General features: G+C 38.0%; 1 protein-coding gene across 1 annotated transcript in view; it reads left to right on the top strand.

Annotated features, from left to right (window-relative positions):
- Nucleotides 1-17,049, top strand: part of IL1RAPL1 (interleukin 1 receptor accessory protein like 1) — a 683,803-nt gene that overhangs the window by 643,935 nt on the left and 22,819 nt on the right. The window contains exons 7-8 of the mRNA XM_030954108.1: nt 14,227-14,359; nt 16,356-16,501. Coding sequence (XP_030809968.1) covers nt 14,227-14,359; nt 16,356-16,501 — 279 coding nt within the window. The remainder of the gene's footprint in view (nt 1-14,226; nt 14,360-16,355; nt 16,502-17,049) is intronic.

Raw genomic sequence — 17,049 nt, 5'->3', positions numbered from 1 at the left:
GGAAAAAAATCAATAAAATAAAATGGCAAATCTTTTTTATCAGAAATCCTGTCTCCTGGAAATCTCTGCTTTTCATACCACTGTCTAAGCCACAGAAAATTAATTCTGTCAAACCCAGTGTGTCCACTCTATGAATTATTCATTTATGAGCAATTGATAAATAAAACTGTAAAAAAATCACATCAAAGATTATTTCATTCCTAACTTATTTAACAATTTGCCTTTGTAATTTTAAATAATCTATTGGAGTTTGTCATGATCTCACTTAGTGAAAGGGTGAGCTAGTAGCTCAGCATTTTTTTCTTTCTTAGTGAAAACCTATGAGTTTTCAGTTCTTTACATGAACAAGAGCTCATCTGCAACATCTCCTATGGCACCAAGACAAGTTTTTATTCATAAAAGTGACATTTGAGTAACTAATAGCTTTTTAATAGAAATACCTCTACAATGAACATAGAAAGCTGAGGGATTTTTTTTGTTGTAAGTCTTCATTTATGAAGAAAATGTCATGTCAACCTTTTTCTTCTGCCTTTTCGACAAATGCTCTTTTCAAACTTAAATTTCATATTCATTCTAATATGTAACATGTAGTAATCATATTAGGAATGATTCATTTTATTCAGAATGGCAAACTGCTGCTCTTAGCTAGTTCTTATTAGTAATGCCATTCCTAAAGTTACAGCAGAAGAATCTTTCTCAAGGATGGAGGAAAGTGGCTGTTCTCAGCCAGTTCTCCCACACGTCTCCTGCAGTCTCTTATTTTGTTGACTTTGTTATCTTTTATGATCACGCCTCAAAGTAATTTCATAATATTTAATGATCTCTTATGTTAGAGATCTGGCAGGTTCCAGACTCCCTCATTTTATGTGTGAAGACAGAGGTGAAAGGTGAATTTACATGTTAGCAGGGCTCAGGCTGCCTCTTGCCTGTCCTGGGTGCTGGAGATCAAGGCCTGGAGTTGTCTCCAGGCAGGGAGGTACTGGAGGTTGCAGGACACCTTTGGGATGGGGAGGAGGGTTGGGATGAGACAGCTTGGCTGTGGGAGCAGGACAACAGGAGTGTTGAGGGCATTTGTTTTGAGGAGGAACAGCAAAATCCTCCTCTTTCAGCTCAGCCTTCTTTGGAACCTGGTTTTAGGCTATTGCATTGTCACTGGGTAGATGCCAGTAGCCCATCTCTGAGGTTCCTTCTTCCCACCATCCAGCTTTCCATGTACATACCCCTGAAAAGGTCAGGTCCTAACCTGAAAAGCAATCATTTTCTGCTTCTCAGCTACTTCTTCCACACAATACTGACCTAAACACTGAAGATGGAAATGGCTTTTAGAAGAATTCCTTATTGTAGTATAAGGGGGGAAAAATGAGCAGGACATGGAAAAGTTATTGCTGCTCCTATTGAATTAGCTTTGTCCTCACACTCACCAGGACAGGTATTCATTTCAGAGACTGGCTGAAATGAAATAGAAAAGATACAGGACCAAACACCCTTTGTCATCCTATTACCTGCCTTTGACACAAAGGAACTGCTGCCTGCCATCTCAGTCTTGAAAAAAAAATCTTCATTTCATCTTTAAATGATGACCTAGAACAGGAACAATTTTGCCTCTTTTCCCCCTGCCTTTTATTATTCTCCTCTGGTTTTTTTTTATGCTTCTTAAATGAGCTCATTATTTATCAGTTGAACTTTAGCATCTCACACTACAAAATGTTCTAGGACAACAATTTATGTAAAGTATCATTTAGCCTACTTGCTATCCAAAATCTAATGCATTAAAAAAAAAAAATCCTTAACAGTTCTCTCCAAACTTGAGATTTAGTTATCTTTGATTATACTGAGACATGGAGAAAATAAATGATAACAAGCTGGATGCAAACCACTCAACTGGATAAAATCACTGAGCTTCTTCTTATACCAATAAATTTACATCTTTTAAATTCTCATATAAATGCATGCTTTCTTTAAAAAGCACATTGCTGAACTTCCATCAGAAGACCTATTTTTTTTTTTTCTTTTTCCTTTTGCATCCCAGTGCTAATGAAGCTTATTTCTGGTCCTATTTTATATGTATATCCTGTTAGAACAGACAGACTAACTGTTTACAAAGGACAGATATACGACCTTGCTTTTTATTATTTGCATTGCTGTAGTTAAAGTCTGTCAAAATTTTCATCATAAAACTTGGGTTGCTTTCAGGGACTGTGACGCTCATACCTAGATATTTGCCTCTCATGCTATTCAATGGTGCAGGTGCAGGATGCTGGGGTGGTAGATCTTTGCTCTAATTCAGTATGGAGAATTGTTTTCATTCCCATTTCTTGTGTTTGTAGATCAATGATCCTAAATTACCATTACAGTGTTTTAAAGTGTTTTTTTTTGCCTCACTATTCTCACCTCAGATGATTCATATGACTTCCTTTAAGTATGGATTTAAAATCCATTGAGAGTGCACACTATAACTATACAGGAAACTTGCTGGATATGTGATCATGCAATACTTAATGCTTAATGCCATCCATTTTGGACTGTTTTATAAATAATTTTCATGTCTCCATTTATGACACATTTTTAAAGGGATGGATGTCATTTAGATGGCTAAAGACTGAAAGCAAACACTGTACTAAGCACTTCCTAAAAATCCATCAATGTTTTACTATCCAGGAGTTTATAACAGCATTTGCAAATAATTGCATCAATAAAAATCAAAGCCTGTAGCTGCAATGATATTCTTTAGAGCTGGTGATGGGCTAATTAGTGCAAGGGTTAACACACCCTCTTCTTCTTCCCCAGACTTGGACTAAATTTCTAGCTCTGAGTCACAAGGGCAAATGGGTTTTGCAAAGTTACTCTGGTCCCCTGTGGACAGGTGTCCCCATTAAAAAGCCACCATGCAGCTTGGGGTGAGTGGCAGCCTCAGCTCTGGGGGGACAGGGTGAGTGGTGGCACACCCAGCTCTGCAGAGACCTGTGCTGGTACAGACACCAGCCTGCCACCTCTCGCCTTGGACATTTTGTATCATAAATATTGCATCATGAATATTTGTCTCTGTTCCTGTAACCAGCAGCTGTCGTACTTGATATTTCTATTGTCACTCAAACCCTGCTTTCAGCCCTTGCTTTGAGACCTCCAGAAACTGTTAAAAGCACAAAGAGCATTGTAGACAGTGTTCTGTATTCCCAGAGATTGAATGGAACAAGGTGAAATTTTCCTTCATTTTCCTCCACTTTTTGAAATGCCATAACTCCAAAGCCTCTCAGAACACTTGAAAAATATAAAAAGAAAATCAAAAGAACAGACAAAAACAAAACAAAACAAAAAAATCCCCTGAACATCAACAACAAAACCAAACACAAAACAAAAAAAAAAAAAAAAAAGAAAAAACCAACTAAAACAAAAAAAAAAAAAAAAACCACAACAAGAAGAAGTTGCAGCATTGGTGGGCATGCAGCACAAGGAGGGTGGGTTGTGCAGATTGTTCAGGAAATTCACAATTATGTAAGTAAAGAGGATTAATATCCTGCTTGCTGACCTCAAGTATTTGGCTTCAGACACAGGAGCCCTAAACCTCTCAGAAGTTTTCCTGGCAGGACCCTGTGCTGTGCAACCATGGAAATTACAACTAAAGTAGAATGAAGATGGACTGGAGAAATGGGGCCCACATGGCTGCTGCAAGAAGATAAATCATTTCAGCCTTGCTTCTGTTCAGACTTTCCAGTATTGAAAAGCATCTCCTCTTGACAAAAATATTCAACAAACCAAAATAATTTAATGACTAATTGTTCTTGGGAAGGAAGTTGTTTTGGGAGAATCACAATTTATGATGCCCATGACTGCACCTACTTCAAACACAGATGGGGACATGAGGCTCTGCTTCCTCCTACAATACCTCCAGTCTGACCAGGTCATTTTCTGTTAAAGAGGAAAAGCCAATGTGAAGCCAACCCTTGATCAGGAGTTACTTAGGAGTGCAAGACACTCTCCCCCTCTGTCCTGAGAGATACAGGAATACCTACTCTTTGCAGAGGGGAATGAAGTTCTCTGGTCTTCACTCACATCAAAACCAGAGTGAGATCAGGGGTTGGGAGCAGTGGGCAGGCTCTGCCAAAGAGGAGCTTTCATACAGAGTGAGGACATGGAGGGTGGAGCTGTATGGCTAAGGAATGTGTGGCAGGAATCCTCCCTTTGGCCAGACACAGATTTTCCCCTGTGGGAATTCTTGTAACTCAGGTCCTCTGCTCCCCAGGTCAGAAAGCAGGGTACAGCATCAAGAATCCAAACTTGCTCCCATTTATAAACTTCTTTAAGTTTTCCTTAAACTTCAGATAGCATGTATGCAGTGCTAGCTGGATTTTTTTTATTCCATTTGTGGTATTTGTGCAGCTGCCTTCACCAAGCATTGTCTATCAATCTGCAATTTCTTGAGGTATGAAGAAAAACTGCCTGGGTGCCTTTCATGTGGAAAGGAAGGCAATCAATAGCAGTGGATTATTCCAGCACGTGTATGGTCCAAGAGTATGGCACATTTGTCACTGAGAAGCAAATGAGTTTCTCCATTTGCATCTTTGTGAACCAGAGGGTTTTGTTCTAATGGATTTTGTTTCAGTGTTTTCTTAGGAAAGCACTTATTAACTAAAGGTTAATTTCTTAACACGTGTAAGAGAAATAGAAAGACTACATAATGTAATGACTACTCTGTAAAAGCAGAAAGCCTAGTGCTCCTAGGAACAGCATGCATTTCCATTTTTATGCAATAGAAACATTTGATGTGGTAGGATTTTAAAATTATATGAACAGATACTAGTCCATATGATATTTAATTAAATGGCAAATTGTTTCTAAGGTTATGCTAAGAATTCGTATTGTCTCTGTCCATTGCATTACACCTACCCAGTATGAATAAACATAAAATCCCTTTCTACCATCAGAGGCTTTACTGCAGTAAACTGAAAGTTGGTGCTGATTTTATTTATCTGTTTTATTAGTAATCAGTAGGTTCATTGTATCAGGACTCCAATTTTCAGAGGTTCTTAATGGCTTTCCCGGTGAAAATTTGAACAGGCTAGTGCTGTCACATATTTTAGAACCAAATTGAAGTATTTTGATTTACATAATAGATGTAGTTTATTTCAATTATATTTATCCTGCTGTGCCACATTGCTTCATGGGAGCAGTAGTTTTCCCCATTCAAATGTTTGCCAAACTAGTCTAGGTCTTTTCCAAATGACAATTTCTGTCACATGATCTGATCTGACAGAACAGATTAATTCATTAAAATCTTAGAACTTGTGATGTTCACAGTGTGTGCTGAAGAGAAAGATCACCAGAGGAAGATAGAGTGTTTAATTACTTGTTGCTCATAAGTTGGAGTCCCAGGAGTCCCTTTATAAGAGCCCAGGTGTAGGTGACACTGTGCAGGATGCTACTTTCAAAGGCTCTAATTTTATTTTTATTTTATATCTTCAATATGCAGCCCATCTCTACATCATTTTTTTCAGAATACCTCCTTACCCAAATAATTCCCTGCAGTCTACTCAGTCCTACTCAGTGGTAAACTTGCTTGTGAATAAAGAGCAAAGAGAGGAAAAGAATAGTCAGGCTGACCAATGGAAAATAAACACACAATTTATTATTTTGTATATATGCATGACTCCAAAGTTGAGAATTTGATGATGCACTCAAATTACCTAATGATGATACAAACACTGCAGTTCCTCTCTACAAAGCAGTTAAAGAGCAGCTATTATAAGACATTCCAGTAAAGCATATTTTCTAATGCTGTTCATTAAATTCTGTGTCCAAAGACATCAACAGGATGAAAGAGCCACAAGAATTGAATTTGTATTTAGCCTGAATTGATAAGGCTGATCCTTAAGATTGTTGATATTTACATTTAAGTGTGATCTGACATTAAGTTGCTTGCAAAGTTTGGGAAAATAAGTATGTCATTTATCACTATCTAGAATCCAGAACATCATCTGCTATTCTTTGTACAGAACATATTGTGCAGTGCACCTGAGAGGGAGGCAGGGAGAAGGTACTGCTTGTGATGATTTATGAGCAGTGTTTTTTGACATGGACTAGCACCCACCAGAGGCCTAAGCAAACCCACTATAGTCTGTTCAGAAAGAAGAGGAAAACAGGATTTACAAAAAAACCTCCACAGCAAGACATTTGAATGCTGGTATCGGCTGGAACAACACTGTTCAGGTTTAAAAAAAAAAAATAGGCAATTGTATCCACAGTTTTCACAAGCAAAATAAAACAGAAAGGGAGCTGTGCTGTTGTGTGTTATTCAAGTAGTTCCTCAGCAAAACAAGTCCAGCAACAGCTGTGTTCTGACCAAGAGAGCCACTCAAGTCCCTCTGAGCCTGCTGCTGCTTTACCTCAGGATTCTGTTTGGGATGGAGAAATATGTAGTGAGAGCTCCAATGGCTTGAAATTGTCTTTCCTAACTAGCAGAGAACTTATTCTAGCTTTGTAGTTTCTTGAGGCCCAGAGTCACCTATGGAACTTGTTACCTCCGCTTGAGGCGTGGCGTCCCGGGTCAGGAACAGCACGGTGGCAAACACTCTTTGCCCTCTCGGGCCAATCACTCGCAACACCAATGTGGTCGACGGTAAAAGGCGTTTAATAACGGTAGAACAGGGTAATTTATAGTAAGGGTTAACGGCTTAACGGTAGAAGGGGAGGGGCTCCGTCTGCACGCAACATCGCAATATTTCGCTGCTCTCTGATCTCCCACAGGAACTGCAGGAGCTTATAGGTCCTATTGCATTTCTTGCCTGTAAATATTCTTTACCAGAGGGACATACATTGAAATTCTTCTTTGTTTTTGTTTTTTTTTTTTTTTTTTTTTTTTTTTTTTTTTTAACTCTCCAAACCATGAAGGCCTTAAGCAAGAAACCTCTCTTGCTTAAAAATATGACTCAGAGCAGGACTTCACAAAGCCAAAGACACAAGGCCTTTCTGGAGGTCAGTCACTGCTGAGGGGCAGTGGTAGCCCCAGGAGTGGGACTTGGGGACTCTCTCCAGGCACAGGAAGGAACCACAAGGTCCCTTATGGGAGCCCTTTTGGATTCCTTTGTGCAACGGGAACTTTGGGCTGTCAGCACAAAGGTTGTGGTTTTTTTTACCATGTAACATCATTCAAATGAAAATACCACGACACCATAATCAAAGGCAGTGTGGTTTAAAGAGAATCCAGAAACAAAACACTGAACAATATTAAGCTGTGCATGGTATGAACAGATTTAAAACTCCCAAGACACAAGTCTGTAAGTGGTAACAAAACGTGAAGTTTGACATTTAGAGCTACCTCTTTCTTTTTTTTTTTTTCAATTAGAGATATTTTGTTACCTAGGATATTTTCTTATGACTTATATCTAAAAACAGCTAAGCTTTTAAAAAACAAATTATCTTTAGATCTCAGAGAGAGGGCACAGTAAAAAAGTGTCTATAAATGCATTTTCAAAAAAAAATTTAAAAAGATGAATTTCTAGAGTAAGAGTTAAGTCAAGCTTGTAAAACAATTGCAGTGGCTTTCCTTTTCTTTAGCAATACTTGTGTTGTGCTTTTGATAGTTGTCTTCCACTCCAGCCTCTACTTCTGAAGAAGAAGGAGTGAAAAATACTTGCTGAACAGCTAATTTATCAGCCTGACATTACCATCTATCACGAGGAGAGGCCTGCTGTTAGGAAAATCAAGATTATTGGTTCAGGGGTTTTGTTACCTCTTGTGAAACGAGGGCAAGTTTGACAATCCACACACCTGAGAGATGTTCTGGACATTTTGAGCCCCAAATCACATACATCACTTCCTTTTCTGCAGTCTGCTCTGGTGGTTGCTGTCTTCATTGACTGTCTCTGACCATCCAGCTGCTAAAGAGCCCATTCAAAGCAGAAAGGTTTTGGGTTTCTTTTCCTTCACTAGCTATGAAGAAACACACTACAAAATTTTTATATGCATAGGTCAATCTTATGTCTCACTGTATATGTTTGAGTTCAGCACCCTATAAAGTGTTGCAGGCTCCACTATCTCAGGGCTGATCAGCAGGAACATACAGACAGGAATATACAGACCCCTCCTTCAAGGGTCCTGCTGCTGAGTTGGAATGCAGCAGATGGAAGCCCTGGAAGGCAAAGGGCTTTTCATGTGGTAATGGGTAACTGTGAACAGGAGAATGACTTCAGCTCTATGGTGAACCAGGACTATCTGCTTGGTGAAAGAAAACAACACAGAAAAACCTAATGAACAGGAATTAGGTTTTTGGGGTTTTTTTCTTTCCAATTAAAAAAAAAAAAACCAAAAAAAACGCAGAAATTGAAAAAAGGGATTTGTTTAACCTCTTCCCTAAAGTGATATTTAAAATACTGTAAAAGAAAAAAAACCCCACAATCTCTGATCTTGTTAAGCACCTTATCCTGATATTTTTTTATTGTGGAGGAATGTAGTGTGTACTATAAGTTCACACCATTGTGGCCTGAAGGACATATTCAAAATGTGATTTAGATTCCAATGCAATCAAAACTCCACTCTACAGCACAGCAAAATATGGAAAGGACTATTAATGAAGAAATATAGCTGTGTAATCACATTCAGCACTTTGTATGATGCTTGCATGATAACACTTAGTGAATGATTATGTCGAACCCTCTCAAACTTACATACACTGAATTCAAAATAGACAGCATTTGTACATTGTATCTTCACAACTGTATGGAGGCAAGACCTGATGACTTGCCAAAAACATGAAGAAACTACTACTCATTGATGAGATTAGAATATTGCAATTCCCAGGTTACAGTTATGTTTCAGAAAATAATATGGTTTTGCTTGGTTTTGCTTGGTTTTGTTTTGGTTGGTTGTTTAATTTTTCCTAGCTCGCTATGGGAAACATGCAGCAGGACATTTACATTATATTAAGGGAGTACAAGATATCAAGATGCAAGAATGTGTATGGAAACTGGGGGGCAGATAGCAGTAGGTGGTGCTTTGTGCATGCAGGGAAGGAACCCAAAAGAATCTCTGCAGTTCACCCTCTTCTAAGAGGATCCTTACAGATCAAGGGTAGACGATCATTTGATCAAGTCACACAGCTGAAAACTATATGGTACCTCCTTTTTTTTTTCTTCTTAATCACACCTGCATGAAGGCTTTCAAATACTGTTGAATTGTTTTAGGACACAAGACTTCTCTAAAAATGAGAGCAGCTTCTACTTTCCTGCCCGCTGGCCTTGTCAGATGACATTGGCAAAACAAGTGGGTCATTGACTTGTTTCTGTCACTGCTGATCTGTCACACCTGGGAAGGTACCAGCTTTCACAGCCCTACTCTTGAAAGACTGATAATTTGGCAGTATTTTTTCCTCAAATGTGAATGGAAATAATAGTATTTAATTCCTGTGCACAAGATTTTGATTGCATCTGTCTTGACCTTTTACAATTTCATTTTGAGAAGATAACATTACAAAAAAATGGCATGCTTGTAAGTGTGTAGGTATTGCCCAGGTATTTCCTGTACATAAGTTGTACAAATGGTTTACATTGTACAGTAAAAGAAAGTCCCACATTTCACTGCACTTAACATTTTCAGTCTTTTGTCCCTCAATATTACTAGATGTTGAACATGGCTCTCAAACACTTCTATAATATGTTTTTGAGAAATCTTCTAAAAAGAGGTTGCAGAGCATTTTTTATTATTACAGTTGCTGCCAACAAAAAATGGTTGCCCTTCACTGAGGAATCTGTCAAATCAAAGGAGAGGAAGGTGCTGTCCTGCTGTATGGTAACTTGCGGGAGCAGCAGTGTGAGTGGAATCTCAGCTGACCACACAAGATGGCATTTCAGCAATCACAAAACATTCACTATTTTCTAATTACAGCTAGCACGTTCTTAGCAGGCGGATATTTTTAATGAGAAGTTATTCACTCGGAATTTCCTTTTTTTTTTTTTTTCATAATGTTTGGAAGTTGGACAGTGCCCTCTGCTGGGCACAGGCTCCCCCAGCAATACTTTGCAAAGAGCCCCAAGTGTTGATAATTCGTGAAAATGAACACAAAATCTGTATTGTTCTGCTAGAGATATTTGCTGGTTTCAAGGGAGAATGTCTTGTTGTGGTCCCGTCTTGCATTCTGCTCTACTTGGAAGAGTACTGTGCCACAAAAACAGGTCTGAGTTTGGATGGCAAAGAGCTTTTTTTACTAATTAAATTAGAGCCCAGCTGACTTGAGCTGTGTGACTTTATCACAGGGAGCAGCAGGAGCATGTAGTGCTATACATTCCAATTTTTACAAAAATAAACTCAATACTCTAAGAGCATATTCATCAGAAAACAAAAAGGTGATGGAGAAAAATGCAGTTGAATTTACTTCTTATGTGTCCTCTTGCATGTCTTTGGTGCATTATTTCACAGTTTAAAAATTTATAATTATACTGAGAAGTCAAAATGTTATTTTTCTCTTTATGTTTTAAGTTGTTTTGATTTTTCTGTCTGTTGTTTTGAGGGGATGCCAATAAAATTAGCAGTACTGTAAGTTTCACTTAATAATTCTATTCTGATGCCTTTGGATTTTTCCAGGGTCCATTGAAAAAATATGAAGCAAAACAAAAAAACACCAAAACCAAACCAAAACAAAGCAGTTAACTCAGGATGTAACTTGAATTTACATCCTACAGCAAAGGGGACAGAAATAGATTAATTTCCCTAGTAATTTAATTGAAAACATTTAGTAAATTTAAAACGTGAAGTTAAAATCCTTCAAAAACAGGCTGTAAAACTGTAGTAATCCAGCATTTACAGAAAAGTTTAAACTAATGGCATAGAAAGCATTATATATCCTTTCATGAAACTTGTATGGCTTTCAGATCTGTCCTCTAGTTTTCCTCAGTACAGAAAAGACATGGAGAGAAACAGTTGCCTAAGGTTAACTGTGAGGGATTTCTATTAATTGATTGACAGGTTGTTTATACCTTAGCTTAAAGATGAAGCAAAGCAGCTTTTGTATTTATTATATGTTCCATGTTTTCTACAAATCTACATACTTTTAAAAGCAGATTGTCCACACAGAACAGCTGCTTGGTGCCACAATAGAGATTGTGTCTGCTCAGTTCAAAGGGGAACTTCCAGGGAAAAACACAGCCCCTCCTACAGCACCAGCCCCTCCTACAGTGCTCACTCTCATGATGGCAGCTCTGGAGTAGAGGCCAAGATGTGCTCCCCAAATACTGTGTCCATTCCTAGCATGGCCCTGCAGTCAGGTTTTATTTACATGTGCCTGCAGCTGGAAGCCTCTTTGCTTCTCCAAGGGAGCCCCGTGCCCTCTGCACAGAGCTGTGAGTCCTGGAGCAACAGAGCCCCTTATTAATGGTCACAGTTGGTCATTAGCTGGTCACTGAATCTTCCTTGATGGCCAGCTAATGAACATCCCACTGGCTTATTGTGAAGATTGGTCAAGATAGACAGAACACGTAATTTATAGCTGAAGCCCCAGCATGCTAATGGCCTTCCCTGAGTAACTGCAATCAACACAGTACTACTAAGTGGCATTACATCCTTCCTAATTTATTTCTCACTTGCAACTGTTTCACATTGAATGGAGACTTCAGATTCTACACTTAAAGATATGTTTGCATGTTTTATTTAGGGGGAAAATGTCTTCAAGAATTTAATAAAGAAAACAACCTTAATCTTAAAAACTCTCTGGTTTTGTTAAGTTTTGCCCTTATCAGAAGATGTTTATTTTTAAAAAACAAATCTGTGCTCATAACATTCATCTATAAAAGGCTCGGAAGCCCAGCCAGAGCAAAAATCATCTCTCAGGGGTACCTGTTAGCTGCAAGAGCCTGGAGAGATTTGATGTGCAGCACCTGTGGTGTCTAATCTCTGTGAATCGTGGATAAATTGGCCAGAAGTTACAGTCTCTCTAAGCGTGTTCTTGCCAGCTCTTAAAAGCTATAAAGTTTCAACCAAGCCTTGGCTTGGTAGGAAAGCCTTGGAAAAAGCCCAAGAAGTGGCAGTGATGCATTAGGTAGCACTCTGAGTCTGGTGGATAATGCCATAGGGGTTGTCCAATTATCACAGAAACCGGCTTTGGCTTTACGTGTTCAGGTACCGTCTCCCATTTCAAGACTGCACGGATTCCACTGTGGCCAAGACTTTCATAATCCTTTAAGGTTTTATATTTTCATTTTCACAAGTTCAAGCATCATAATTATGATGCAAAACCAAAACAAAACCAAACTCCAAAACCAAAACCAAAACCAAACAATCCCACCTGCCCCCCACCCTCTACTTGGTATATATTTGCAATGCAACCATTATAAGAAACCAGGTTTGCATGGCAAGGAACCAAGAAATTGATCATGTTCCACGACAGATTTTCATGCACTTGACCCACAATATGTCCCCTTGCTCATCTCATTCCCTTCAAATGGCTTCAAGATTGCAAAAATCTTTCTCCCAGTGGTTCCAAATTGCACTTCTTAAGCCATGAAGAGATTGAGAAATTGAGTTTCCAGGGAGGTGTCCTGACCATGGCTCCCTGGGGTTTGAAAACAGCAGCTATGCTTGTCTTTAGAAAGAGAGGTTTTGCCTTCTCTCTGAAGAGATGCATCTTATATTTGGCAGCTTTGCTCTAGAATAAGTGAGATTATTTAAATTTCTCATTATTCAGAGATTCCATTTCATACTTTTTGATTATGAAGGAGACCCTTCTCTCCATCCTAGTTTCAAGTACTGGAATACTACTGTCTCTTTAGCAAGCATTGCTTGCAAAAGGCACGGCAGCAACCAAACCTTCCTGAAATGACTAAAAGAAAAGGAGATCCTAAAATTCCAAAAGACATTGTGAAAGTAGCAGAAATGGTATTTCCCTTGTTGCACATTTGGAACAAAAACATTTGATTCTGTACCTTTCCTGGCATGGATGTGAGAGTTCAAGCCAGTCATTTATAAGACATTTATTGTCTTAGAAATGTTTATTTATTAGTCATTTATAAGACATTTATTTAATAATTACTTGTCTTCTTGTTACACAGAATCCTGCATTTGTTTTCATGCTAAAAAGTAAACATGAAATTCAAATATGAATGTTGTATGTTTGAGAAGGACCAGGTCCTGACCCAAAACAGTGTATTTTTGAGGAAATTAATTGAACCCAGATGGGCTTATGGCATCTTGGTACAGATGTATTAGTGCTAAAAACCCTTTTCTCTTATTTTTTGTCCAGGAGCTGTGGTCTGCCAGCTTTAAAGTCCAAAAATTAAAAATTGAAAGTGTCAATAAAATGTTAATTTGGTTTTAGCAGTTATATAAGCTCCGTGGAAATACTCTCTTCATGAGGGGAAAAGACCTTTTCTTAAATCCCCACACTTCCTTAAGTTACTGTGTAATTATCCCCTAAAGGAATGCACGTGGCAGTTTAGAAGAGTTGGTGCATGTTGAGACAAATGTCTTTACAGCAGCCAGTGGGAGATCTTCAGCTGTATCTGTCCTCTTGCTTTATCCAGTCTTGCCAACGCATGAAAAGTGTTCAAGTTGCCATTTCCACACCTGCATGTGCTCAAGGTAAAGCCCAAAACCAAGTGGTACAAACACAGTGTAAGGTTCTGTATGAAAATAAACAAAGTGAAGGCATATTAGTTTTTTTAATCCTCATTATAATGCTTAAATAAGTAATGCTCTGCATATATATGAAATTTCTGCTCCCTGCTGCATGTTCTCCTAATGGTTCTTCCCATTTTAATGGCTTGTAATGTTCAGAATTAGTTCACAGGAGCTTTTTTCAAACTTTCCTGGTGAAGTATAGCAATGAGCACACATCCTTCTACCAAATATCCCTTGGGAATGGAACTCTACAGGAATATACCAGCCTCTTTGCAGAAAGCATTGCAAGCCTGAACTAACAGATGTAATTGCATGTCTATTTTACCTAACTTTTATCTTTTTCAGAGAAAAAAAAATTAAGTTAGCTCCTTTTGAAAAGACATAATCTCTGATATCCTTACCAAACAGAAAATGTATTGAAAAAAATTAATCCTGTTTTTACCTATAATTTAATTTCATTTTTATTGCATTTATTTTCAGAAAATGTATTGTGTCAAGACAAGCAGATACTCTTGGAAACTTTCAACAACAGCTGGAAATTGAGAAGCCCTCTGAATATTTTTTTTTTAAAAAGCAACTGATTTTAAATTTTGAAATAAACATATTTTCTTACATTTTTTGCAACAGGAGGTTCTGCTAATCTAACCTGCAGAGCTTTCTTTGGATACAGTGGAGACGCCAGTCCTTTAATCTACTGGATGAAAGGGGAGAAGTTTATTGAAGATTTGGATGATAATCGAGTCTGGGAAAGTGACATTAGGTAAAACAAAAACGTTTTTCCTCTTTTTCTCTATATTTTTTTAATAGTTAATGTTATACTTTTTATCACAGACTAACCAAGACCATATTGGGTCTGATTTTTTTTTTGCAACATCATCCATTTGCTTTTTGACGCCACCAGTAGAGAACAGAAAAATGCCCTCCTCAGCCAAATCTGATGTTAGAGACTTGCAAAAACAAAATAACTACCCAAAAAGAGCTGTAATGTTGACCAGCTGGAATTTACCTAGTGACTTTTCAAAATGTGGCAATCTACTAAAACAATCACGAGGACACTTAGTAAGATGAAATAAAGAAAAATTAATATCTTCAGAAAATCAGCTTAAAAGTATTTTCAAACATTAAACCTTAAATAAGTGGTGAAGTTTGACTTCCCTTTTAGAATGTTTTGATTTTTTCATGAAAAAAAAAACCCTGAGTTTCCTGGGATGTTATCTGCCTTGTGAGAGCCAAGCATCCTGTTATGTGGGCTGCTTATATGTGCTGAAATACTCATTTTAGAGAGGATCTGGCAATTCATGCCATATACTTCTACTGCTCCTAAAAGTGCTGCCTCATTTAGAAATTAAGGACAAATGTGGATTCGTATTGAGAATTACATGCTTGACATAGCGTACTAAACCCTATCCAATATGAAATATCTGCTTGGATTTGAAGAGATTCCTTTTTCATTTATAACTCTGTATGTGTGAATATCACTGTTTCTATGTATCACAGAAATTAAAACTCAGAAATTTAGGCAAATCTTAGTGTGCATGTCATGGTTTAACCTCAGCCAGCAAGTAAGTTCCTCACAGCCACTGACTCACTCCCCTGTTACCCCCCTCAGGTGGGCAGAAGTACCCGAAGAGAACTTGTGTGTTGAGGTAAAAACAATTTAATAATTGAGACAAAATAAGATATTATAATAGCAGCAATAATATCATTTATAATGGTAAACATATATTAATAATAATTGTAATGAAAATGAGACATAGAGGACTAGAAGCCAAGATAAAGAAATTATGCACAATATAATCACAATTAGCACAATCAAGTAGACCTCAGTGACTTTCAAGGTCACCATCCCCAGACATAGGCAAGAAGGAAGTGTGTTTCACCCCAGTGTACTTCAAGTTTTTTCTACAAAAGTCAAGATCAATACACTAAATGGCATGTGACAATAAGATCAGCTATATTTTGTATTTAAAATTTTCCCAAGTCCTTCATCCAATGACTTAGCTAGCTGATGACTGACAAAAAAAGTGACAATAAACCTGTTACAACTCTCTTGTTTTGTGGGGGGAGGAGCAGAAAAGGTCATTTCCATTTCATTTGTCAGGCCTGCAATCATTTGTCATTTGCTTTCCTGAGTTCCTGAAACCACTGATGGTCTTGTTAAGAGAGAAAGTAAGTAATGGGAAGACAGGTGGAGTCTTACACAGAAAGCCTTTTATTTATAATCTCTATGAGCTAGCGGCCCCTGGTGTACCAGTTCTTCCTACTGTTTGATAAAACATTATCAAATTTTATAATGCATTCCAGAAATTATCTCTCCTACCATGGCATGAACACATTGTTCCTGAGTGGCATGTTGAAGAGCCTCAGTAAAAGGACAAATATTGTGTTTGGCCCAGACTCCTGGTGTGAGTCTAAAACCCCAGAATAACTGTTTTCAGTTTTCTCTCTTCTACCATTCCAAGACTTCATGGATCAGAGTCTCCATCAAAGTGTGCAATAATATATTATCCATGTGCATATCATTCCTCTTTAAAAAGACAATGAACTGCAGCTCTCATTAACATTTACAAAGCCAAACCTCCTCATTAGAAGTGAGGAAGAAAAGGGCATGATATAATTAAATTAAGATTGCATCAAACCATAGCCAAATTTGAAGCCAGAGAGTTGTGAGTTGTAAGTAGCATTGTTATGTCATGATTATCTAAAGCTTCACTGTGGTACAAGCAGAACAGCATCAATGGTTGTTTTTTCCTCAGGGTTCTCAAGGAACATCTCGGGGAACAGGAGGTTTCCATCTCATTGATTCTTGACTCAGTTGAAGAGGCAGACCTAGGAAATTATTCCTGCTACGTCGAGAATGGGAACGGACGCCGCCATGCCAGTATTCTTCTACACAAAAGGGGTAAATATGCAGCTTTTCTCCATGAAAGGGTAAAGTGTAGGGGTGGTCAGTCTGTAGAGATTCCCTCTGATGCAGGCATGAATTTTAGCTTCCCAAGAATTAATAGTCAATGGTTATTTTTCCCAAGGAATTTGTACGACTTGCAAAATAAAAGAGAAAGGATGTTGTTAATTATGGCTGTCATTGGAAAAAAATACAGTAACACCTTTTAAATAGATCTCTATAAAAGATGTATTTAATAATTCATTCACTTTAAAATTTATGAAGGCTCAATAGAGAAAGAATAGTAGGAAACCACAGGTAATACAACTATAATACTTTTCTGTAAGAAAAAGAAATCAAATTTTAGGAAAACCAAAAAAATAAAAAACCTTCTACATCTCTCAGAAATGCCACCTAAACCCTAAGCCAGGGGCGTTCCTGCATAGCCTGACATGGACATTTTCCTTCCAACACTTTTGTTTTACACCAGCATTTCTGAAGTGAAACATCATGACAGAAGCTTCTAAGAACCTCCCTGTTTCTCCTCACCACTCACATCCCATGAT

The sequence above is a fragment of the Camarhynchus parvulus genome, chromosome 1 (assembly GCF_901933205.1).
Source record: "Camarhynchus parvulus chromosome 1, STF_HiC, whole genome shotgun sequence".
NCBI lineage: Eukaryota > Metazoa > Chordata > Aves > Passeriformes > Thraupidae > Camarhynchus > Camarhynchus parvulus.
Note: the sequence above shows the minus strand (reverse complement) of the source record. Positions and strands in the feature narration are given on the sequence as shown.